The sequence below is a fragment of the Notechis scutatus genome, chromosome 1 (assembly GCF_049901735.1).
Source record: "Notechis scutatus isolate UNSWTSFEM ecotype Mainland chromosome 1, rNotScu1.2, whole genome shotgun sequence".
Lineage (NCBI taxonomy): Eukaryota > Metazoa > Chordata > Lepidosauria > Squamata > Elapidae > Notechis > Notechis scutatus.
This window is the reverse complement of record NC_142009.1, coordinates 89,322,546-89,349,945: the sequence shown is the minus strand read 5'-3', so window position 1 is coordinate 89,349,945 and position 27,400 is coordinate 89,322,546. Positions and strand designations below refer to the sequence as shown.

The 27,400-nt window shown below is 39.0% G+C and overlaps 1 protein-coding gene across 9 annotated transcripts in view; it reads right to left on the bottom strand.

Annotated features, from left to right (window-relative positions):
- Positions 1 to 2,219: 2,219 nt before the first annotated feature.
- HIVEP2 (HIVEP zinc finger 2) overlaps positions 2,220 to 27,400 on the bottom strand; it is a 154,490-nt gene continuing 129,309 nt past the window's right edge. For all 9 annotated transcript variants that reach the window (XM_026666192.2, XM_026666193.2, XM_087970625.1 and 6 more), the window contains 6 exons: positions 21,288 to 26,807; positions 19,483 to 19,637; positions 14,097 to 14,272; positions 10,828 to 10,929; positions 8,790 to 9,691; positions 2,220 to 4,731 (listed from right to left, as the gene is read on the bottom strand). In XM_026666192.2, coding sequence (XP_026521977.1) covers positions 3,937 to 4,731; positions 8,790 to 9,691; positions 10,828 to 10,929; positions 14,097 to 14,272; positions 19,483 to 19,637; positions 21,288 to 26,414 — 7,257 coding nt within the window. In that variant the 5' untranslated portion in view covers positions 26,415 to 26,807 and the 3' untranslated portion in view covers positions 2,220 to 3,936. The remainder of the gene's footprint in view (positions 4,732 to 8,789; positions 9,692 to 10,827; positions 10,930 to 14,096; positions 14,273 to 19,482; positions 19,638 to 21,287; positions 26,808 to 27,400) is intronic.

The following is a 27,400-nucleotide window of genomic DNA, read 5'->3' as shown; positions in this document are numbered from 1 at the left end:
TCAAATTACAATGCCAAGTGTTGTCAACTTAGAATGCTGCATATCCTACATCTGATTTGCAGTCCATCTAGAATTTACATAAAAAGTAGAGGCAAAAGCTGATCAAATGATGGCACAGGAACACAGCTCAAAGCAACTCAACTCCAATTTCTTCAGCTACCAAGTAAAGATGCTTGGTGGTTGAACCAGGCCAACATTTCTTCGCTACCTTGAGCTGATATCGGTATGTATGTTCCTTCTGCCCAAATACCTGAAAAGGGAGTAGGTTTAAATTCTTGCCTAAGAACTGAATACTTTCCAACTTGATCTGTAGCTTTGTTGGATCTTTCATTATAAAAGGAATAAACTGTGCTTTCTGTTGAATAACATTTTTAAAAAAACAAGTTATGACCATCCTCTTCTTTTGAGGAAAGTATAAAATGTATGTTGGTTAAAGAAAATTAATAAAAACTGATTTTTGCTAAACAGTAGGGATTGTATCAAGAAAAAATTGGAAATAACGTCATTTTAATTGCTGTTACACAATATGTCTAAAATAACAAATTCTTGTCCTTTGTTTTCATAATATTCCAGATCCCAAGATCGTAACTGTCAATAGTTATGAAAAGTTTATTTAAATTTATCAATATAATAATTCCCAGACATTTAAAGATGCTATGTTCAAGGGTAATTTCAGATAATATTGCAGATATAGATATACTGTATAAACAGAGTACGAATGCAATTATTGCAGATTTTTAAAAAGTGACTGTTAAGCCAGAAGTTGAATTTCTGAAGTAATTTTAATGAACTGTTGTTGCATTAGAAATGGTTATAATCATATCAGAAAATAAATTCCAGATCATTTTTGCCAGGAGGAAAAAATATATGTCTATTTTCCAGGTGTCACCTGCAATGGAATGGAATGGAAGGTAGTTTATTATTGGATTATGCTCATAGAATAATCTGTAGAAAAAGTCATGTGATAGCAGCTCTTTACCATGTATCAGTGATCCAAGGAATGTTTTCAAAGCAGCTTTGTACCACCCAAGAAAAGGTGAATGCTATATAGCAATCAGATTGAAGAGATTGCTGTTTAGGAAGCATATATGCTTTGAATGATTTTTCTGCAAATATATTTGACATTTTAGTGACATTTTGCCATCCTTTTAAAAATCTGAAGTCATCACTCATATGAGCAATCACCCCTGGTTAAGTGGACATTTCTTAAGTGAGGGTTATGTCATCTTTTCTATCCCAGAAATTAGTCTCTGCTTATTAGTCCTTCCATTCCCCACTATCCAGTCAGAGCTGAAGAAGTTTCTTGGATAAGAAGCGAAAGGTCTTCAAAAGAAAAACCAAGAAAGCCCAGTTGCCTCCTGAAAAAGCACCTTTGGGATAGTCTCCACTTACATACTTTGCTGGCCTAAATATGCTATAAAGAATCAAGTGTCTTGTTGGTTTAAATTCATGCTCAATTGTATACTGAAGTATGTACTGGAATTTCAAATGACTCTGAATTGCACATCTTAAATTTAGCTTGCTTTGGCCATATATGTGCTAAAACTGCAATGAACTAAAAGGACTTGCATTATTGACATCCAAATTTGTGTGAAGTTTTCCATATCTTTGAGTTATTTTTTCCACACAGAATTGTTCTTATTTTCTCTATAGATGATGTAACTATTGCTGAAATTCATTCTAATCATTCCTTAAATCGGCCCAATTTTATTGGGGATAGGAAAAGTTGTAATTCAGCAATATGGAGGCTAGAGCAATTGGTTCTATGACTCTTGTAAGGATTATTTACTACAACTATGTTGATTTGTTGGTTATTTCAGAGTTATCTCTTAGGAAGATCTTTCAGTCAAGTGGCATACATTCAGGTTTGGATGAGCTGAGGAAATGAATAGGGGTGATTTTTTTCTTTCTTTCAAAAAATGAAGTATTAAATATAGCTGCAATAATTTTGTAATAGCTTGAAAAATTGCAGAAAGCCAGTAGTTTGTTGCTATATGCAAATTAAATATATTACATATGCTTTTGTGCTCACAAAGTGTAACATCAGTTTACACACCTCTAGGCAACACGCTGCCCAGTTCCTTAGTTGGAGATAATTCTTCTGAGTTCCAGGATGTAGCCTTGCAAATAAAATGACAAATTCAGGATAGCAGGTCAGCGTTTCAGCTGATAACTTGGGGAGCAAATCAAAACACCACAGGAAAACTAGACACTAGATCTGTAATGTAACTGTATATTTATTTCTTTTTAAACAACACTCCTTAAATGTATTGCAATTCAATATACAAATGTGTTTTCACAGAATTATAATCCACTAAATAGCACAGAAAATAACCCAGCTCTGTTGTTGTTGTTGGTAGATGTGTGTATATCAGGGGGTATCCATCATACCTTTAAACATGTAAGGAATGGTTCCTCCCAAACTTCTCCCAAGACAACTGAATGCTATAAATGCCCTAAATCTTGATTTTTCCCACTGATTTTTCCTCTTAGATAGATCTGTCAATATGAAAGAGGTTTTTTTTCCAACAAGGAAGAATGTCTGTCCCCAAATAGTTGTGAACAACTATTTCTCTCCATTCCCTTTCTGTAACCCAAACTACCCCTCCGAAGTGAGATAACTTGGCCATATGATTCGGTTACTTGCTCTCAACCAGTATGGAACACCCCCCGCCCCCCCAGCTCTGTGGCTTTCATGGCTCTGTCTCCTGCATTCAGTGCCCAGCACTGACTAAAAAGCTGTCGGGCCAGCCGATTATTTAAGCTCTGTGCAGACCAACCTGTGCTTTCTCATCTGGAGTAGAAGTTTGATTCCTCTGTAATCAAGACTAAGGATGCCAGTTTTCCTTGCTCTTGTTTTAAAGACACTTCAATACTGATATGTGATGTTCTGTCACCCGATCTTGCTTCTCTTCTAGTCGAGATCCCATTGTTCACTGACCCTCACTAGAAATGGGAAGAACCCTTTTAAGCATTCACACAATAGATATGAAATTGCACCAGTTTTTGAAGTTGCATATATTTACACAGGGTGGAATGTTTTCCCATATTCTTTTTAAAGGAGCATATAGCAACATGTTCACATAAGACCAAATACTTTTAATATATTTATAACTGTTTTATAAAGCTTTGAAAAAACTCACAATAGCACATGGTTTTACTTTAATGCTTTACGGTACTATCTCTTTAAAATCACAATCAGCACTTTTAAGTTATAGTTGATCCAGCAAACAAGAGACAAAAAAAAATTACAAGAGTAAAGAATGGACTGATACATCCTTTTATCTTATTTTTTTTTAAACTAATGCATAAGTGCAGAATAAGATACTCTAGTTTAAATATCTTGTTTACAATATACATTTTTGTTCTAATAATGCAACAGTAAATCCCATGCTTCACATAGAAAAGCAACCCGCAACATTAAGAAAAAATGTACAATTTATGAAACAAAGTAAATAAATATTAGTATTACAGAATCAGAGCTGTACATAAAAGCTGTTCAGTTTTTAATCATATAAAAATATTTTAGTGCAACCTCACATATATATTGATGCTTTTTTTGTTTTTTGCTTTACATCATTTAGGTCAAAGTGTCCCAAAAAAGAAAGAAATTACATTTATTACAAAGCAGATACACAAATTCTAAAATATGTACAAATTACTGCTAAAAAATGCTTATAAGAATATAAGCAAAAGTAAAGAAAAGGCACAAACACCTGTACAGGTTAAAAGTACCAGACCCAATAAGAATTTTGAAATTTCATTTTGGTCAGGCTCATGATGACTTGTAGTTTTACTCAATTCTTTTGATACAACAAAAGTATATATATAATAGCAAACTACTGTAACTTAGAACTGGCATGCTATAAATTCAAATACTTCCTTCTATCACTGGGGAAGGGATGTGGGGAGTCAACAAGTTTCACACGTCGGAGATTACTGTGGTTTGCTTTTTTCAGAGGGTGACTCTCTCCTTTCCTGTGTGCTTGAATCTTTCCTACTTGGGTAGACTGACGACGGTCTAACCTCCACGCTGCTTTTGCTGTAAAAGGTGGAATGAGATACTACAGTCTGCTGTGATGTACCAAAAAGGTCCTTTTCACTGCTGTGCAAGTCAGGGTTGGTGGCTGAGGCACAGATCTGGCCTGGCTCAGAGCCACTAAAGTGTTCCATGCTAAAATGTGCACTTTCCAAGGGTTTCCGGAAGGGCTCGGAATCCCTTTCTGTTTGCTCCGTCCCACGGAGGATTTCCTCTGTGGCAATGCGGAGAGAGGCTATGGCTTTTGTACAAGTCTGTAGGTTTTCTTCCTGCTCCCTCTCCATGACCCCCCCTTCCTCCGAAGTGCTCTTTTTCATCAACAGCAACTCGGAAGTCGATGCGCTGCCTTGAGCCATCGTATGCAAAGAGGGAGGACAGGCACGCCTCTCCTGGTGCTTTGAAGGAGTGCAAGACTCCCACTGCTTCTCCTCAGAACTTTCTTTGGAGAGAGACCAGATGGACGGAGTGTGTAAACCAGACAGGGCTGCAGGTAGCGAATGGACGATTTGGATGCCCCCGATGGGCATCATAGGGATAGGCGCACGAAGTTGCTGCTGGGAGTGTAGTGGAAGATGACTGAAGACGTAGTCGGTAGGACCCTCAGGAAACAGGTTAGGGATGTGATGCTCCAGAATGCCTTTTTCTCCAGGCAAGTTGAAATACGGTGCCTCCAACAATCCTGCTCTTGAATTCTGCAAACAGACAAAAACAAAGATCAGCAACAGCTTCCAGGTTCGGAGAGGGGAAGTACACCATTCGTGTTCACAGCTTGGTGAAACACTCATTCCCTACAGCACTTTGACAACCCTAACCAAGTATACTTAGGATTAAAGATCACACTACATCCTAAGACAAAAATATCTGGACATAGTCTTGTCAATTTGCTGGCTGAAATGCTCGCAAAACAAAAACAAAAACCCAAAATCAATGAGGCAGGCTAGAGTTGAATGCTTCATTTTGGGGAAGTTTCCTAGGGACGTTTCTAAAGGAGCTACAAAAGTTACTTTAAGAAACTACTACACATGAAGTAGTTCATGAAATCTCAAAATTTAAACAAATCACTCCTTTAAATGCTCGGTAACACTGAGTGAGATAGGAGTTTATTTAGGTTGAACATATTCAACCATTACACAGTTTTAATCCCGGATATCTTCGCAAACTGTATGATTCAGAAAGAAGCTAGATGCACAATTCTTTCCCAAATAATTAATGAAGAATTTGAGGAGGGGATCACTTTACAATTCACTGAGAAACCTGCAGGCAAATGTTGATAACAAAAGTTATTTATTCATAGTTTTATATTTATTATTTATGTTGATCATGATTATTTGATAACTTGATAATTATCATGATATTCTGTACTGCACAAGTAGCCCTAGACTTAAAGATCACAATTGAGGCCAAAATTTCCACTGTTAAGCAAGACAGTTGTTAAGTGACACATGCCCCATTTTATGACCTTTTAGCCACAGTTGTTAAGTGAATCACTACAGTTGTTAAAGTGAATCATGTGGTCATTAAGAAAATCTGGCTTCCCCCATTAATTATGCTTCTGAGAAGCTTCCTAGGAATATTGCAAACGATAAGCCCAGGTTCCTGGAATGCTGCAACCATTGTAAATACATGCCAGTTGTCAAGCTCCCCAAGTTTGATCACGTGACTGAGGGGATGCTGCAATGGTCATGGGTCACTTTTTTCAGTGCCATTGAAACTTTGAATGGACATTAAATAAATGGTTGTAAGTCCAGGACTACCTGCATGCTGCTACTCTAAACCGCAGAGTCAAATGACTTAAGTGGCCTAAAAGACATTGTAAACAAATAAATAAATCATCCCTTTCCAAAGGAGAGCTTACAAAAGCAAGAAAAATACAAATAATCAGTGGCATACAAATCAAAACTATCTAATAAAGCTTGTACATAATAGCTTGTAATATTAAAGCTTGTACATAATAATAGCTTGTAATAAAGCTATTTAAGCTTGTACACCATTGAGCAATTGATGAAATCAGGTTTGGTGTTCCAGATGTTGGAAGGCAACAGGTTTACTCCTTCTACCTTAGATAGATTACAGACCCTGAGTAATCCCTCCCTGCAGTAAAACAGTGGGGCAGGTCTCGTAAATAAATATCTCAAATAAAAAAATATCTAGGCCTCAGTCAGTGGTGGGATTCAAACATTTTTACTACGGGTTGGTGAGCATGGCAAGGGAAGGATACTGTAAAATCTCCAGTCAGAGGTGGTATTTGCCGGTTCTCCAAACTACTCAAAATTTCCGCTACTGATTCTCTAGAACTGGTCAGAACCTGCTGAATACCACCTCTGGCCTCAGTGCTGCAAAGGTGATGTCACTGAAGTCTAGCCACTGCTTTGCCTGCTGAATTGTAACTCTTTTTCTTATGACTAATTAGTGTATCTCTCTCCTTTCTTTCTCATCTATTTACCTTGTCCGTTCATTAATCCCTCCCACTCTTTCCAATGTTACTCTACTTGATCTCTTACCCTATCCTACCGATAGTTATTTCGCCTTCTTTTTGGATGCTTCTGCGGGAAGAAGGGTTTGGGAAAATATCTTTGAACAAGGATATACACAAACTTTTGTTACGGGTGTCACAGCACACATTTTGGGGAGGTAGCAGAAATCTGCAGGATTGTTTGCAGCTAGAGTTGACAACCCAAGTATGACAAGCAGTGCACTCTCAGAATTTTTGTCTGTTTTAATTTATTTTCTGACTACTTTTGTGGGGGGAGGTACTTTTGAATTTAGGTTTAAGCATAAATAAATTAAAAAAAAATTAAGGATGCTTGTTCTAAAAATACACACTGACCAGCATGAAACCACACAGAGCAATTATTCATACATCTAATCATTTCTATCTAAAACACAGCTGATTTCACATGTTTTTTTAATGTAATACAATTATTCATGTTGGTATTTGAACTTACTGTTTCTCTCTAACACATCCTAATTTCTGGACAGTTAACCACTGCTGTTATAACATTTTGAGAATTGCCATAGAGAAGTCTTTAATGAAACGAAATATCTCTGATATATAGTAGGCTGCACCAAGTAAAAATGAAGACAGTGTGGATCAGAGACCACTAGATTTACCTCTGACACAATGTGAGAATTATCCTTAAGAAGCAAAGGACGTTCATATTTGAAAACCTACACACTGTTTTCTAAATCTTCAGCTGGCCAAATAAAGATATTATTTCCATATGTAATCCATCCATATGTAATAGATCCAAATCTCTTCTGACCCTTCAAGGCATCCTGGGAGACATATGGTTGGATCCAAGCAGCGGCAAATTCATCTTTCAGGAAATAAATGATCCTGCTCTTAAGGAAGGAATGGTCTATCGCCACTTCAAGAAACCATCACCAGATCTATGGGCTATACACATTTCTTCCTTTTTAGGGAAGCTTGTTGAAAAGGAGATTGGTTTGCACCTCCGAAGGGACCTGGAGGAAACATATTATCTAGGCCCTTTCTGGTTGGGTTTTAGGCCTGATTATTGAGACCGCATCTATATCACTTGCTGATTATTTTTGGTGGGATCAAAATAGAGTCGGTGCATCTATTCTGGCCCTCCTTAAACTCTCAGCATTATTTAATGCCATGTTTCTGGATTGGCTTAGGGGGTGGGAGAGATGAGCATGAAATTGAAATAGTTCTGTTCGCTCCTCTGTGGGCTGCTAAGAGTTGATATCGGAGGGCGGAATTCCAGCTTATTTCTCTTGCTTTAGAGTTCCTTGGGGCTCAATTCTCCCTCCAATGCCACTGACACTCACTAACTATCTGTGATTCTTGTCAGAGGTTTCCACAAGAAGATTAATTACAGGACACATTTGGGGTCCCAGGTTACTTCTGTTCTACAGTTTTCATCCATGTAAAGAAGACAATTTGTCAGGATTCCGGCAGTTGCCCTAATTAAATCATGAGCCTCGAGCCAAGCTTCAAAAACTTCAAAGGACTTATTAGGAGCTAACATGTCAGCACGACCTGTATAAAGCCGATTCTGAGACAAGTAATTTACTGTCACCCTTGACCCTGGTTTTCCCCCACCCCTCTGGGTGTATCATAATTCATAATCTCCAATGAAAGTTCATAGCCAAGAGTCATCAATCACGTTCTCCAATTAGAGATTTGCACGGCAGAAATTCCGGTAGCTTAGTTATAATCTTTGCAAGATAAGAATGGAATGCACTTTCGGTTCCAAACTGCTGCACTGCCCTTTCAAATTTCTCCCCCCTCCCCCTCTTCTGTTCATGGCAACTCTAAAACAGGCATAGAAATATTTTATGAGTTGACACAATTCTTCATTTAAATAAATAGAACAAAGATCCCACTATACATGAATGAAAAGACAGCAAATAAATTGCTTCTCCTTTCCATCAAAGCTTCCAAAAAGCCCTACGGGAACTAGTACGGTAGATAAGGAAGGATCTGGGACATGGGACAGGAAACTGCAATAACAGGGAAGAAGCAAATAAAAAACAAGCAACCTGGGCAAAAATGAGTGTTTATGGGCCTCATGTCTCTCTGATTAACATCAAGATACAAGGATTGTCTGTCGACCAAAACCAATATCCTAGCAATTAAGCCAATCCTAAGGGTCCGGTTTCCATTAACTCAGAATTCAATTGACATAATAAAAGAAAGAATGTTAAAATTGGTGTTTTTGTTTTTTTTTAATTTGGTAACAATCATTTTAGGTGGCCTGTTTCCACATTATTTTCAACTTACCAAATGTCCCAGGGGAAGCGATTCAGATTGCATATACTGGCCCAAGGGCAATGATGGGTTATGGTATAAGCCTCTTCGGGGTGATGCTGCTCTAATTGAGGCCATATATCGCCTTTCTCTTCGTGGGGACATTTCTCTTCGAGAAGATGCATCCTTTCCAGGAGAAACTGGCCTCCGCGGAGACAGATGCCGTCTTGGAGAAGCATCTCTGCGTGGTGATAACTCTCTTCTTAGGACAGCTTCCTTTCTTGGTGAAATATGTCTGATAGGTGAAATCTCTCTTCTTGGTGATAGATGCCTTCTAGGTGACAGATCTCCTTTGGGTATTAAATATCTCTTTGGTGAGTTATCTCTGTATGGTGAGGAATCATACCCAGGGGATGACTGTTGGCTGGATGATGAAAGATCTCTTGGAGATGAGTGGGACTCCAAGGAAATCATATAATCTTCATCCATGCAGCTAGGTATGTCAAGTCTGTCTTTGTCAGGTTCAGAATCTGTACTTTTATTATGGAAAAACCTTTGATATTCTGTCATTGGCGAATCATCACAAGAATCACTTGTTGATAAGAGGTGAGTAACCTGAATGCTAGGTAAAGTGACCAAATAACTTATCAAGGAGGAATGTCCTACAGCACTCTCAGGAGAGCCCCCATAAGGTGTGGTAGCAGTATTCACAGATAATGACGAAAATCGGGGCGGCTGGGGACTAGTGCTACGAGATCTCGTCTTGGGCGTGGAGTCTCCAAGAGTATCATCAAAATCATCATCGTCTTCATCATCCTCATCATTGTCTTCTCCATCTTCTCCATCAGACTCCTCAGCATCAGAGAACTGATGCTCAGTTGATGTGCCAGTCAGATTGTTCTTCTCAATTTCTTGGTGGTTATCTTCCATATTTTCTGAAAATAATGCAACAAATCAATAAGTCATATGCAGAAATAATGTAACAAATCAATAAGTCATATGAGATCTCATCTCATGTTCGTCAAAACTGAACTTGACCTGCAGATCTTTTTTACCTACAAAGTTATTGATTGTGCCTAAAGCTCCCACTGCAGTATGATACAGACAGATGCTTTTCAGTAATATATGGGTAAAAATTCTACTTTGGATGTTTCTCTGCGCCATCAAATGCATAAACCTTTTTAATTTCCATGCCTCTCTGAAACTATTTGCAAAATTGTATAAATTTGGAGTAGAACCAAATTTTCATGACGTTTGATCATTTATATGACTCTCAAATACTTGATTAATAACTATATACCCGCTTCAAGGGATTAAGTTGATTGGGGTTATATCTAAGCAGAGTTGTGCTAGCGTAGCTATCCAGTAATATGCCTTTAAAAGCATATTATACCGCTAAGTTATGCCTAAGCTAATATTTTTCTCCTGCTAAAGAAACCCAGAGCTGAGGTGCTCAGATACCTTATGTAAAGTGAGGCAAATTTTAATAGCAATGCGCGGTGCCAAAAAAATTCACACCATTTTGAAATATGTCAGCCTTTAAGAATATTGTGTGCTAGAACTACCCTGTTTCTCCAACAATACGGCCTCCCCCAATAGGAAGTCCCAGCATGTTTTATAGGCATGAAATGAAATTAAGCCCCTCCCCACAAATTAAGGCCTATATTAAAACATGCGAAATGGGGAATGGTGGGGGGCTTGCCGTTAGGAAGTACTTTTGTTGCACACCGGATATGGTGCTGCCTGCATTGACCCCGATACGAAGTGCCCCACCAACTCCGAGGTCAACATCCAAGCCGTTGCCGCCCGCCTGAAGATGCAAGGGGGGATTAAGTCACCCCCAAAAAGACAGCCTAGCCATTTTTTCGGGGCTCAAAAAAAAATAAGACCCGGCCTTATTATATGAGAAACACGGTAGTTGTAGACCTGAGTGGGTTGGGAGAGAATGAGATGAGAGAAGACAAAAAGATAACCTTTCAAGTTCTGTAAGCTCCAAACCAATAAGCCAACATTATTTTCAATGCTTTAATGCTGATAAGAAGAAAACATAAAATTCTTAACAATCACATACCTGCTTCTTCTGTTTCTGTATCATCCACTGATGTCATCGATACCCCCAGTTCCAGGCATTTTTTCATGTGCGCTTTTGACTTCATATGCTTTGTCAGATTCCCTGCAGAAAACACAAAGATAAACCAGACAAGTTGGCATCAGTTTAGAATTCATACTGACTCTCATGAAGAGAGGTTTCCCATCTTTTCCTAGAAATAGAACTAATGAACTGGACAGAGATAAAACATATTCAATTTATATAAATGTCATTTCAGCAAGAATGATTTCATAGAAGTGCAAGTGTTTCTTCATCTCTTCTCTCTTAACAGCCAAGCTGTAATACTCAGGACTACTGAATCTAAATTTTATTTTTATTCCCCTATTTTTATTGTTAATAATGCATCACCATGATTACCAGCACCAAATGCTGGAAACAGATAGGCATTTAAATTGTCTGAATGAGATGTGAAACTAAGGTTGACACTGAGAGCAAAAAATGGAAGACGTCAGGCCAATTCTACCATCTGACATAAATATTCTTCCTCCCACCCTGAAAAGAGGAGGAAACAAATGATTAATCTAGAACTGACCAGGTGTGCATACTTGGACTATCATATAATGTGGGCTCAGGTAGGATATTTTGGATCTCCCTTTTAATGGGTTAAAAAAAGGAATTCTACCACCATAGCTCCTCATCAAGGCAAGGAAAAAACCTCTTGCACTTTTGCTCCTCTACTCTATTTCAACAATGGTTAGGGGAGAAGAAGGGTAGTATTAAATGTGGCTTCAAAGGATCTAGCAAAATCGAAGTCCTTCCAGTTTCCTCCCTAAAATTGATCAGAATCTACAGCACTCCCGTATTAGTCCTGTATTGTAACTAATATGATACCTTGTAGAAGAGTCTTTTTAGAAAAAAATGACTGCACTATAAAAACATTAGTGAAAGGAGAAAAAAGAAAGAAAGCAGCTGCTGCTCTGACCTCTGACCCTGAATGCATTGAACAAGGAGGACATACATACTTGGCAGAAACTCCACAAGGTGTTTTCCCATTTGCAAGCCTCTGATATCTAAATTACTTAATTGTAAGCCACCCAGAGTCAAGAAAGTGAGACAGGCAGCTATATAAACTGAATAATAAATAAACAAATATATAGCCAACAAAAATTGCTTGGCATCTTTGAGACTAACACATGTATTATTGTCTAACCTTGTGGATTGCTTTATTTATTAATCTTATCAAAAGTCTGTCAGAGTTTATGGTTAGACATACTAAAACTAGATGTATTTATTTATTATTTATTTATTAAACATATATTACTTATTAGCCCAACTAATGACCCTGGGCAGCTTGCAACATTAAAAAATCCACCATGTAATAAAAACCCATAAGAAAATAAAATCACCCTTTATCCCCAGTAACAAAACGTCTTCATTCAGGTTTTTTAGGACCTTTTGGAAGAGCAGCAGTTGAGAGTCAACCTTACTTCAGGAAAATAATGTTCCATAAAGAAGGACTACCTACTGAGAAGGCCCTTTTTCATGATTCCACCAAATAGCCCTCCTTAATCTGGATAGATGTAATAGGGCAGAGGCGGTTCTTAAAATAGCCTGGCCCCAAGACGTATAGGGCTTTAAGGGTGATAACTACCAGTATATAGCTCAACCAAATCCAGCAGCCAAAAAGCCTATTTTAAAAAAGGCATTTGTAGGGCCTACCAAAGAAGTTATGTTCCTGAGAGCAGGGAATTAATTCCACAGAACTGGGATAATCAGAGAGGAGATCCAACAATATGGGACAAGCCAATGGGGATGTGGAAGAAGAGGATTTTATAGAAATTCAGTTCCACTTCCTTACACACAAGTACATGAAAACTTACTCCTGAATAAATTTGCAAGTCCTTGAGGTGCAACTAGACTAACTTTTACAACAGGCTGCAAATTCTTATTGAAATATAATTAACAATCAGATATATGTGAAAAAAATGAGTTCATAAACAGTTCTGTTAATTGTGTTATCCTCCCTGCAGATATTTGCTGATTCTTCACACTATTTAGTCTCAATGTAACACTTTAAGCATGTGAAAGTATCAACTTTTACAGAAGATTTTTGCAGTCTGATGACCTCCAGATGTGTTGGATTACAACTCCCCGGTATCTCAGCACATCTGAGATATACCAGATGTGTATACCAACCCTGGGAAGGTTGGCCTATAACAGGGGTGTCAAACTCACGTCATCACAGCATCGTCACGCGATGTATTGGGACTTTCCCCCCTTCACTAAACCGGGCATGGGCGTGGCCAGCACATGACGTATCCGGCCCATGGACCGGGAGTTTGACAGCCCTGGCCTATAATATCAAATGCTGCTGAGAGGTTGAACTCTCAGAGGTTGCAAAATTAAGCAGATTTCTCCTCCTCTGTACATATATAGAGAGTAGATATTTCCCCACTGCCATTAGCCACAGGAGTAAACCACCAATGGCTCTAGCATTATAAATTAGGCATTTGGCATTATTTTCTTTTAAAAGGGAGGAGGGATCGATTAAAGACACAGCTCTGGCATCGCTTTGTAGACTTTTGCAGACATGCTAAACGGAAGCTGCTTCTCCTCCCCTGTGGCAGTGAGTACCCATGTACATGTGCTAGTAGATCTCCATCCATAATTCATGCCAGCATGGAGAGAGGAGCCCACCCGGAGTCTGTGAAATGGTACATTATTAATAATTGTGAAACTGACCCATCATAAAGACAGCTTAGGAATTCTCCACTTGGCACAGCTAATGTTCCATTTCTGCAACGCGCTGCTGCAAATGTACAACCCTTAGATGCAATTGATATTTTCACCACAACAATTTCAGCAGAAATTGCCAAGGTAATTGTATGCCCACTAATAATTGTAATTGCCAAGGTAATTGTACGCCCACTATATTTCCTCTGCAGACAGATAGACTGGGTCGAACCCCATATTTCTGAACGTAGTTAGACAGAGTGGCTTGCTCCCTGGAAAACACATCAAACCTTGAATCTCTTATTCAAATAGGAGTGGTGCATTTCATGAAGGCCCGTTTTTAGAAATAAAAGGTGACAATTGTTGTGGGCTCCTGAGATCAGGCTGGCTGGCAAGGGGGAATCTGGAGGGCCCCTTGAGAGTAATAAAAGCTCCCTTGGTTTAAGAAAACTTTTCTTACACTTTGAAGGATGGAAGTCAGAGCAACAGGAAGACATTTTGTCACCGGCCCAGCAAATAAATAAATAAAATAAAATAAAATAAAACTGATCGGGTACCTTTTGTTTTGAAGGCAAAATTACACAGCTTGCATATATAAGGCCGTACATCAGTATGAGTCCGGATATGCTTTTTCAGCATGCTGGGTTTCTTGCAACGGATTCCGCATTCTTCACAAATATACTTTCCACGTCCACGTCCCCTGACATACACATAATCCTCATTTGATTTATATCTGTAAAAAGAAAGTCAGAATGAAATAGGAAACACCCACCTGGCCATTTTTATTCACAAAGATTGTATCTCGTTGAAGTATTACAAAAATGTTACTTTTCAAGGCAAAAACAACTTACTACAAAATTTAAGGCACTCCTTCAAATAAGAAAAAGAGTTGTCTCGTGTAATGGTTAAGGCACTAGGCTAGAAATGAGGAGATTATGAGATCTAGTTCTTCTTGAGGCTCACGTTCAGCTAGGTGATTTTGGGCCAGAGAATTTGTCTCAGCCCTAGAAAGAAGACAATGGCAAACCACTTCCATAAATAATATGAAGAAAACTGCAGGAACTAATCCAGGAAGTTGCCAGAAGTTAACAATGACTCAAAAGCACGCATGCACACAGAGAGAGTCATGTCTGAACAGGAACACCTATTTTGAGGAAGGTGGGCAATGAATTTTCTCCTTTCCCACTTTTTTTTTAAAGCCTTCTTAAAAGCTAGCAACCCTGTAAGTATTTTTAGGCTTAGGCCCTACTGAGGCATTATAAAAAAAAATTTCCATAGGAAATTCTAAATCAGAGGTGTCAAACTGGCGGCTCAAGGCCTGATACATCATGCACAAGCCACACCCATCCCAGCTCACCGAAGGGAAAAAACCATTGCAAAACACCAGATGACAGCAACATGACGTTGCAAGTTTGACCCCTGTGTTCTAGATAGTTTCCACACATTTGTGCATTTGCACAGCAGGACTATGAGCAAATCTGTGTTATGTTCATGGTTATTTTATTTATTTTTATTTAGTTTAGTTTGTCAAGCATGTATTGGAAAACAAGTATAAGTATGAACATAACATGTAAATATATAAGTATAAACAGATATAAATATATACATAAATGAGTACGAATAAATGGGAACAGTAGGACAGGCACGCTGGTGCACTTATGCACGCCCCCCCTTACAGACCTCTTAGGAATGGAGTGAGGTCCACGGTAGACAGTTTAAGGTTAAAGTTTTGGGGGTTTGAGGATCTAACAACAGATATTATTATTTATCTATTATCTATTATTTTATATTCAGTATAAGTATTTGATGTAACACACAGCACTGTTCCTTGCAAAAAAAAAGATCTTATGGTCCACTGAAGGCTATCTTCCCTCTCCCCCCATAAAACCAAAAAGAATTCTTTCATATGTCAGTATCATGTTGATTATGACCAGATATTTGATAAATGTTCACTGTATGCATCTTCTTACAGAGGTTAGACCTTTGCTCAGTGACCCTCTTTTCTTGCTGAGCCAGAACTGTTACACAGATACCAAATGTGCAGATGTGTGCAAATGTGAACTCCTAAATAAAATTGTTTTGCTTTTTTCAATGCATATTTAAAGACATGAAATTTAAACCTTCCAGTATTCCCAGATCAGAAAGTGAGCCATAGTTATTTTAACATACCCTCACACAGCACAAGATACCCCTCAATCACATATACCCTCCCTCTCAAAATTCCAAAGGGATCATTCTCCTACAGATCAGCAAAATAAGATATCCAAACAATGATTTCTTTATGTTTACTCCATATTTATGTCAGGGAAAGAGAACCTTTCATACCCAGTTCAGGGAAAGATTTTGAAGATCATAGGCTAACTCTGACTGGGCCAAAGGTAGGGTAAATAAAGAGATAGTAGATAAGAAAACATTTCCAAAATCAGGATGGACATCAATGGCATACATCACACCTCTATAAGCCAGCTCCAGATACCTTTCAGTCTTCTTAAAGAGAAGCAAAGAATAACTTTGCCATGAAAGAATTTATCCTTCCAGGCATTTCCTTTTCTGTCCAATATACTATAAAACCACAGCATACTTTTGCCTAAACGCGGCTTGCATAACTTGTTCCCAACTGCACAATGCAATCCTATACATTCTTCTGCAGAATGTGAGTTCAGATGATTTCAGTGAGACTTATTCCCATGTAAGAGAATAGTAAGCTTGCACCCTTTCAGGAACAGAACCAAACAAGAGAAAAGACAACCAGATAGCATTTTCTGCAGCAGCTTCTTGGGGGATGGGGGTGGGTGGGGGGTGGGGATGGGACCAGAATGTGTTTATTTCCTCAAAATAGTTAAGACTTGCCCACAAATCCCTCTGTTTTACTTCCAACCATCATTTAAGCAAAAGCCGGATCCTGGAGTCAAAATGAACTCTAGCCGTAAATGGCTGCTGGTAGTTATTTGTGCTACTATCAAGTTCCTTTGCTCTTAATCAACTGGAGTGGGGTGGTGGAAGGTAACCCTTTTATCAAGAGGATGCTAAATCACCCACTGATAAAGTTAGTGCCAAGAATCCCTAGGAGGAAAGAAAAACAAAACAGACTCTACAAGTAAATTTATTGCTGATGCTGTTTGGGATCTGTGGTGTTTCCAAGGCAAGACTTTGTAAAAGGACCACATTCTGAAAAGTTGAGAGATCTCAAGAAAATCATGATAGTTGGTAGGTAATAAAAGTACATGCATCCACTATTCCTGTCTAGAAAAACTGCACCAATCTGACCCCCTTTTTCCCCCCATTTCTGAAGGCAACCAACTTCTAAAAGGATGTCTACATTGCCAATAGTTATCTCATTATGGGAGACAATGTGAACAACTTTCACTACAATTTTGTACATCCCCATTTCCCTTAAAGCAGGATGATTTTCCTGACAATCTTTAACCAGAGAAAAAAGACTGTGCTGTTGAAAAAATTGTAGAATTTGCTAAATTTTAGAATGGACACATAATGAACAGGACTAGCAAAGCAGAGTATTTCTATTCTATTCTTCTACAAAGCTAATGTTTCTCATTAGCTTAAGACATTTTTATTTTACTAACAAAGAGTGATGAAAATGACATACAGGTCATGTCTGGCCATGATCCAAAAAGGCCTTTCAGCTAAGAGCTCTGTTGGCTCCATCTAGTCTAATTCATCATCCTCTTGAAAACATTGTCAAGTAGACAATTCCTCACAAGGCAAGATTTCCCCTATTATATGGGACATATGGTGGGGTATTACCTTTTTTAAAACTTTATCACTGCTAAAATGTGACCACACACACACACACACACACACACTATTGTATTGTATTGTATTGTATTGTATTGTATTGCATTGCATTGCATTGCATTGCATTGCATTCCATTGCATTGCATTGCATTCCATTGCATTGCATTGCATTGCATTATATTTCCTTTTGGAAGACCAATATCTAAATTAAATGAGAAATGAGAGAAATGAGAAATGAGAAACTGCTGGTGACCTTCTACCACTGCACCATAGAGAGCATTTTAACATACTGCACCTCTGTATGGTTTGCCAATTGCACAGTGGCAGATAGGAAAGCACTCCAGAGGGTTAATGTCATTGCCCAGAAGATCATTGGTTGCCCTCTCCCCTCTTTGGAAGAGCTTTATAGCTCCCACTGCCTTAAGAAAGCTCAAAACATTCTCAAGATACATCTCATCCTGGGAACCCTTTTTCTGAACTATTACCATCTGGCAGACCGTATAGAATAATAAAAACAAGGGCAAATAGGCTGAAAAACAGCTTCTATCCCAGGGCAGTAACTCTATTGAATTCTGCTGTATAGTGCAGTGTTGGAGTGGTGTCATACCTCCAGTTAAATATGTGAAGGATGTGTGCTTGTGTTTATTTTCATGGTCATGGTCATGGTCATGAAGATGATGTTTGATTTCATTGTACAAGCTGCAATGACAATAAAGTAAACTAAATACTAAATACTAAATGTTGCTGTCACACTGATGCTATATCGTTCTTTGAACAGACAGGTGTTTGCACCTTGTCTGTTTGTAATTTTTACATACATTAGTGATACATTATTGTCGATCTCTCTTACAGTTCTCCAGCCTCTGGTTTTACACATGCTATATTCTGTAATCTTATTCCATTTCTAGCACTGAGCTGCTCCTGATATACAGGATCCAGAAGATAATCTACTAAGCTTATTAAACTGATGAGTTTCCTAAATCTGCCTTGATTTCAACAGACCTGTTGCATGCAACTCATTTGATTAAAATATTGGCTTAAATTATTTCAAAAGTCCTCTGATCCCACGGATGACTGTAATAAATTCAGACTTTAAATCCTGTGGCTTAATCTATGCAATATCTGAACTCAATTGGCTTCCAAAGAATTCTGTGAGTTCTGAAGCACTGGTCATAAACTATAACCTATAAAAAAATCCATATTTCAGCCCAAATTATACAGCTCAAGATTATTTGGAAAAGCTTTCTCAACAGACTCTTTCTTTGCCAATATCTTTTCTCTAATGCAAAAGAGAACATTCACATTAGCTAATTCCGGTTTGTTCTCTTCTTTCTTAATATTTAAATTATTTAATATGGACCTTCAAATAAATTTTGAGCCCTGGTGATTGCATGGATAAATCCATTCAGTTTTTCTGGCCACATTTTTCAGAAGTTGTTTTTGCCACTGTCTTCTTTCTAAGTTGAAAGACAGCGAGCGGCCCAAAAGAAGAAAGATTTAATTGAAGTCTATCCCTTCCTCTGCCTGGGACTTCTTTGGACAAGCTCAGTCAGTTGTCCATGTCTACAATGTCCTTTCTAATCATCTGGCACAAGAAGTTAAATTATGACATTACTACCATCAGTAGACTTTATCCTTTCTTCAGTGATAAGTCAATGACCATCTTCAGAAGTTTGGGCAAATTCAGTTGAAATCACCACGGAATTAACAGTAAAATAGCCTTATAAAAACCCCTTATATTGCAAAGAGTTCCATCATTAGTTGCATGATCTCAAGGGGACTTTTGTGTCATTCTTTCAGAATACCCATCTTATAAGTACCAAAGACAAACCCTGAAGATATCTCAGAGGTTTCCAATGTAACATGAGGTTTTAATGAAGTGTGTAAGGTCATACAATATTACATAGATGTCAGATGTATATTTTTTTTCAAAAATGGGACATGGCAGAAGTTCCAGTGATTATTTATTCCTTGTTCTTTTTTTGTTCATGATTTCAAAATAGCCTGTACAGAGTTTTCATGAGGTTTAAATTGGGACCTTGTTTAACTTCTAATCAATTCAATTATCAAGTTGCATAATTGATTATACTCTGAGATTTCATTACAAAAGCATGAGCACCCAGAACAATACTTTAGCTCTTGTCTTTAAAAGTAACACAGAACAAACAACAATTCCATATTTCTTACCCGCCTTCAAAAATTTTAATTCTCATTGGCTCAGTTTGTTTGGCTACAATATCTTTATCACCATGGCTGTCTCCTTTAATTCGTTCTTTGACAACATTCCCCGCAACTTTCTTTTCAAACTTGCTGCCAAATACAAAAAATGGCTCCTGTTTCATCTGTAAAAAGAAAGATGGGAAAATGTCACTCATTGCTGAAAATGTTTGAAGCATAGAATAAACACAACATACATAAACAGAATAACTGCACTGGTGCCACATTAATGTAAATGCTTTAAGTCACAATTAGGTCTTACATCTAACTGAAAACTCGGGAAGCCAATTAACTAGATCTTTTGATTTTTCAAGGAATAAAAGGGGTAGGCAGAATTTTTTTAAAAAAATGCCTCAGCATATTGTAAACATAGTATATTATGTTGCCAGTTATACATAAAAAGTAAAGATAAACAAGACTTACTAGACGATCAAAATCAGTCAATTGATGACCACTGGCATTTCAAGTCATTATGGTCTCCTCAAAGCCATCCAGCCCATCAGGGGTGGTGTGGTTAAGACACACTAGTTTCTCTGCCTATAGTTCAAAAGGTAGTGATGTGGCAACAAACTATGACCAACTACCTTTGATCTCCCCAACCCAATATATTAGGAATTTATTAATTGCTAAATAAATAAATAAACCCACAATCTCCTGGGACAAAAACAAGTACTTCAATTACAATTAAAATAGACTTTATATGCGCTGGAAAATCCCAGGTGACGTTAGGGTCCACACACCTTGCTTTGTGAGGGCAGGGATGACGAGTATCCACATAGCACTGCCACTAGGTTTAAAACCAAAGACAAATAAAACTCGATGCCCTGCTTTTTTTATATCCCAGATCTTATCATCCTGTAAATTGTTAGATTGCCACACCATGGTTATGCAGATTCACCTTCCCATGTTAAGTTTGGAAAGAAACCTCTATATAATTTTATTTTAAGCTTGCTTTATTTATTCTTTAGCTACAGTATTGAATTTTTATCTCCCTTTCTTCCTGGTAGTTTATGTGGTGTTTTTTTTCTTATTTAAATTTCCCAATAATCTCATTAGATAGATTAGGCAGAGGTTGACTGATTGATCCAAAGTCACTCAATGAATTTTTTAATCCCTGAACCTGAATCTCCATGGTCCAAATCCAACATTAATTCCATTTTCTTTAGCCATTGGGCCCAATAAGAAAATGAAAGTGAAAGCACTGATATCCAATTGTATGACATGCATAATTCCAACAGTGTAAATTAATTATTGATGTTTTTCCTGAAGGTACTCGGGTGCAAAAAAACACCACTTAAAAATAAAGTAGTAAGGCCACCCTATTGTTCAAAATTTGTTACACTTATTAAAATTCAATGTATTTTGTGCTCTAAAAAACTATCAGTGTTCAATGATGCAGAAAATCAGTTAATGCAACAACTGACACATTATGAAACTCTTGAAATTAATGTTTTATGTTTTACAGCCAGTTAGTGATGATGCAATTTCTTCTTCTAAAATAGAACTTCTGGAATCATTTCCTTTGAAAAATATAATTGGAAAATGTTAAATCCCCACAAGGTTTTTCAGAAACAATCCATAATCATGATGCCACTTTCTTACTAACTCTTACTCATAGATTTGAAAAATTCTCTTAGAATGAAACAACAAGCTCATTAATATGTTGGAAAACCATTCTATAAACATTATGCTAAAATTTCTCTCATGCATTGCATTTTTCTATTGAATAGAAAATCTAACTAAAACCCATAGATCTTTAAGAATTTGCTGATTACCTGAGCAAACTCTTTCCATGTACTTGATGATGTCAGCTTTCCTATTCCAGGCCTATGCATTGGAGATAGTGTATAGATTTCTGTGCTGCTTTTCTGCTTGGAGCGTAGGAGTGCAAGGGTAATCTTTGTACTCAGTCCTGATGGGTTTGGGTTACAGGAACTAATGCACCATGAAGCATAAACAGATGATTTTAGGGTTGCTTGTTGAATAAAACTGGGTTTTGTGTAGTTTAAGAAACACCAGCTCACAGTTGTAGTAGTACGCAAACTAGGGAATTTCAAAATGTGCTGGATGTCAGCAAGATTTGTCAGCAGAATTGTTGAGGTCACTGCTTTCCCACTTGGTTGAGAAGCCATTTGTAGCAGCATACCAAATGGCAATTTTTGTGGTTTGGATTGGTCTTCCATCTGACTTTCTCCTGAAGATACCAAAGACCTCTGTGGGCTTAGGCACATATCTGAGGATGTTTCATCCACATCCAGTTCTTCTGGGGATTCCCTGCCTTCTGAGGTGCCACTAGACTTTTGCCCAGGTGAAGCAGAATCAAAACTGGGAAGCTTCTCCTTGTTTAATGGAGAAGACTCAGCGGGAGATGGTTTGGTAGCTGGCAAGTCTTGAGATGATGACGATAATGGGGAACAGAGCAAAGGAGACTGGCCCCTCTCTTTTGACTCAGTGGTACAACTCTGCCTAACCAGCTGGGGCTTTTGTGGTCTGGGAAAACTTTTCTTTATATCTGAACTAGTGAGTTCTACAGCACTTAGCTCCTCAACAATCTGTCCATACATTTTTTCATCTTTGACTCTCTTTTGTTGTTTGGTCTCCATAAAGAGCTCCAAGCTACTTGCTGGTGAAAGCATACGCTTGTTTCCACCTAGAGTAGAGGCAGTGTCTGAACTGGAGGTCAAACATAATGGGATAGAAGAGTCTAAGTTGAGTGAAAGAGTCTGTGGTACTTTCCACAAGGGGTATTTTTCCAGCCCTCCATGTTGGTTTAACATCTGTGCTAGGTTAAAGCCTATTCCGTGCATGGATGAACTTGTTGCTAATGTCCTTTGAGAAAGAGTCTCATCTACTTTGCAGATGACGATAGCAGAGCTACTGCTTTGAGCAAGAATCTGGGAAATGCTTGTGTACATAACACTACCATACGATGGCACATGGGTCTGGAGTCTAACAGGAACAACAGTGCCCGGTAATGACTGAACAGGTTCAATATTCTGGGTTTCAAAATTCACCTGTAGCTGCTGTTCAGAAGAGGTATCAGTTGATTTAATGCTACAATCTGGCTGGTAAGTTGCAAGTGCATTTTTAGAATACTGCCCAGATGTTCCTGAGTAACGCTGGTAAGGTTGCTCTTTAGTACATACATAATCAGGTTTCTTTCGAATATGCTCTTGAGCATATTCCAGGTGGCAGCCTGGGTGGCTTTCCATTGGGAAAGGTTGCTTAGAATAAGATTTTTGAAGCTGCTGTACAAAATGATGTGGAAAGGGGGTCTGTGACATTTCTGAAGGCCACAAGGGCTGAGATGGCAAGTGAACCATGCAGACAGATGGGTAGGGGAACTGCAATATAGTACTGTGGATAGGAAAAAAGGGAACTTTTTCTTGCAGTGCAAATAGATGCTGTTGTTCTGCTGGATATTTGCTTAGAATATAAGGTGCTTGGGGGACCGAGAGGTGGGAAAGTGGCGATAAACTAGTGCTTCGTGGAGGGCAGGAACCAGTAGCTTGCTTCCTGGAGTCATCTGAAGGAAGAGAAAAGGAGGAATAGGACCAAGGAGTTTGGGAAGACCGAAGACTAGTATGTCCATGTTCTGTTTGCTCTTGCTTTATATTTTGTTCCATGCTTGTATCAGCCTGGGAAATCTCTGGGGAGCCGCTGAAGGAAGCCTGGCGAACTAAAAAGCATTTCTTCCTTTCTCTCACTGGAGATAAAGCCACTGGAGGTGCTCCTGCTGCAGAAACATGAGACAGATTCCCATAATCAAATGATTTGCTTCTTATCTCAGGGATTTCAGCAGGATAAGGACAGGGCATCTGTTCTGATGAGCAGCGCCTCATTTCTTTCTGTTGGTGATGTCCAGGGACAGAAAGAGAGTAAGCACCAGCTGGGACAGTCAAAAATTCAGACTGTTTGACCAATTCGTCCTGCTTAGTTGAGGTTATGAACCTGATACTGTCCTCTCGTTCAAAAGACATTGAAAAACTAGAACTGTGAGACAGGTTACTCTCTTGGCTAGGGCTTCGAGAAAGGCTAGTTCCCGTGGATTCAAAGCTGGACTCTCCAGAGGAATGTTCCATGTCAGCAAGACGCAAGCGTTTCTTCTTCGGCGGTAGCTTTTCAGCTGGGAGCTGGGACAAGGTTTCACTTCTTTGCGGCCACTGGAATTCTTCTGCAGGCTTTTCTTGCTCTTTCACTGGGACCTCTCTCTCCTTTTCAGGTTTATCTGGCTCCTCGGTGACACGGATTTCAGGGACCTGTATATTATGTTGCCGAACCAGCCTCGGTTGCATGTAGGTTTGAAAAGGCTGCAGTGAGGAAGGCTGTTTGCTAGCAACATCGGCATTGTCTATCTGCTGGACTCTCTCTGGGCTCATTGGGAATTCCGCAACCTCACTTTCAAAACTTTCAGATGCCAAATAGCTTTTCTCTTGCTGGCAAGTAACAAGCTCTGTAGATTCCGATCTTTCAAATGAATTTGGCCGACTCAAGGAATTTGTATGCTGAATCACAGAAATTACATTTCCTTTTCTGCTCAGAGATTCTGCAGCTTTTTCTTGATCGGCAGCCGAAGAACATTCTTCTAAACTAGTGGTTGGACTGCATGATTGTAAATGGGGTCTACACATCTCAAACCGCTCTGAATGACAATAAGCAGCACTATCATGGCTTTGTATGGCATATCCACTCCTTGGTCCATCCTGGGTTTGCGATTTAGGGTCAAAGTCACCAGTCATGGCATTGCTACTAACCCCACTGCATAATGATGGTGTGTCTTCTTCATCCCCAACACTTTTTTGGATCCTACGCTTTCGATTTTCAAATACAATGCCATATGTGGAAGACATTGCCTGTAACTGTGTAGGCGCTTCAGTATAGAATTCTCCACTTTGTTTTGACCCACTGAAGCTTTGCTTCAGAATCCCATAGTCTTCCCACTTTCTATAGTGCTTTCCAGAAGAGTCACCCTCATAAATATGTCTCTCGCCTGCTGGCAATTTCTTTTCTCTCATGCCTGGCCCTTTTTCTCCAACGGGTGATCTTATGGAAGCAACCATAATGTTCTTCCCCATTCGTCCATGATACTCCGAATCTGAGTGTCCTTCCTGCAATGAAGGAAGTTCAAAGGCTGCTTGTCTTATTAACATTCGTTGATGTGGTATTCCTATAGTTTCAGGATAAAACACGTCATCTGAACCCGTCATTCTCTCATCAAATGAATGGCTTCCTCTTAAAGATGATGGGACATTCAAGTTAGTTGCAGATGATGTGGGCATGGAATTGCTTCTAATCAGTGGGTTTGTATCTGCTGAGGGTTCTCGGAGCAGAGATGCATCACTCAGATGACTTCCTGGATAAAGGCTTGATTCATTTTTGATGGATGATGTAACAATTTGCAACTGTTTGGATTCTGAACTGCAGTCATCAAAGACCTGGCTATTTTTCATAGTGCTCATGTTGCCAGAGTCCATTAGTGCTTCATTATTTGGAGACATTCGCTCTTCAGACAAGTTAATATCTAATCTAGGGTTTACAAAAGGTAGTGGCTCCATCTTGCCTTTTCTACCCATTGAATTACAATCTTGATTGGCTGTCGCTAATGGTTGTGCAGTCCTTTGATTAATCCTATAGAATTTTCCAAAGATGATTTCTTCGTAAGATTTCACATTGGTATTTGGTGGGCTTATCTGTTGTTCTGCACTTTCCGAGCGTGAAAAATAACCAGAGTCAGTGCTTCCTTTACTATGTGGGCTCAGTAGATTTAATGACTGGTCAGCATCTTGTCCTTTCTTCTCAGACAGTCTTAAGGCAAGGCGTTGCTTAACTGTGTGAGAGTCGTCAGACTTAGTATTCAATGGATTCTGCAGATTGTCAGTCCCAACATGCAGGGAGCTTTCACATGGCAAGGGTACCCCGCTTCTGGGAATAATTAAAATAGGGACTTTCATTGGGCCTCCCAAGGATTCTTCTAGGGAGGCATGAAAGGCGCTTCTGCTTGCAACGTCCAATGGAATCTGCGGAACTGGGCTCAGTTTGTCAGAACTTTCAATAAGTAACGTCTCTTCGTCTGTATCCGTACTCTGCTCCCCATCTGAATGTATCTCGGCTTCCACATCAATGAAACTGCTGTCTAGGTCCAACTTAGATACAGCAGATTCAGTGAAAGGGACTAGTCCTGCTTTAATTGCATGGGCATGGGATTTCCTGTGCTTGTATAAATTGCTTTTTGTCTTAAATGAAAAACCGCAAGGGACACAAGGGTAGGGTCGTTCCCCTGTATGGGACCTTATATGTTTTTTAAGTACACTAGGTTTGGCACAAGCCCTGCTACAGTAAGGGCAAATGTATTTGCCAGGCTTTTTGGGTTTATGTTCTTTCTTGTAACCATCTTCTGAGGATTGCTCTATACATTTTTGAGAGTACTGGCTATAAGCAGGGTTAAGATTGGACACTTTCTTTCTGGAGAAACTTCCACTATGGCCGTGCACATGAAAAGGAAACAAGTCCTCAGAGGCAACTGGCTGAAGAGGGCCAGAAAATTGCCATTTGTGGCCTTCCAGGCTCTGCCGCGGCTTCAGATTGTGCAAGAAACCTTGTGGCAATGATGGCTGTGGAAACGAAAGCGAGTGTGGACAGGAGTACGGACTTGGAAGCTGCTGAGGGTATTGCTTGTCTGTGATTTGTTGGGTTGCATTGCTTGGTGACACTCCTTTCCCAGAACTAAAGAGCTGAGACGACGCAGGGCTTCCCATGTGTTCTGGATCCATTTGGGCCTGACCTTCCAGGCTACCCATCTTCACATTAGCCAAATGCTCTTGCCTCCATCGGCTTGATACTTTTGCTGCTTCTCCAGTTCTTGAGGTAGCATTTTGCCCTACAGCTATATCTCCAGAGTCCATTTTGTCACCAAAGGTCTTAGGTACTAGTTCACTTGAAAGCTGTACAGGCACATGAAGTGTATCCAGTGCTGTGCTTTTTAAAGTTCAGGTGCTCCCATTTTTCCACAGCTGTTCTAACTTCACAGATGTCTCTTCCTCTGTGAAAACTTTCCACATAGTCGTGCTGCAGGCATCAGATCTCTTGTAGTTCTATGCTAAAAAGTAATTGTCAAGCAGTTCTGTTCATGGCAGGAAATGTCTCTGAACAGTTTAGTTTGCATCTGTCAAGACATGGTGGGACATCTGAAGGTTATTCATGGTTAACAAAGGTTCAGATGAAGAATGAACCAGAGATCTATTTGCTCATCTACTAAAGCAGAGTTCCACACAACCTCTTCCAGAAGACCCAGCTGCCTGCAAAAAATAAACATAAAAAAAAGAGTTCAAAAGACAAAGATGGATATCAGGGCATATGAAGACTTGTTTGAAAATTTGTATAATTCTGGAGACAGATGTTAAAGGAAACCCCCCAACTGTGTACTGTTAACAATAACAAAAGTGGGATCTGATATTATTACGCTATGACATTTTCTCAAGCTTGCTTCCTCTTCATAGCTGCAAGTGGCAAGACCTGAGAAAATGACAACATAATTATCTCTCACCATAACAGGGTTTGTTTCGCTAGGTGCTTTTATAGATCTTTTATATTTTTTGCTATTCATTGATTATTATTTTTAAGTTCTTGGGTAAAAGATAGGAAAGTAGTGTTGCAGGGTTTCTAATTTTAACTGCTTTATGGGTAACTTTAGTCTGAGAAGTCACTTTTGAAGTCCTTTCAGATTCGTTACTGAATAAAGGTTCATAAACAGGTTCCTTTGAAATAAAATTCAATGGTCCCCCTTCAGTTTCCTTATAAACAGCTTCCTAGAAAACACATGCAGGACCATTCACAGTCTCTATGGGTATGTTCCTGAACCCATAGTCAAATCTGAATTATACTTGATGCT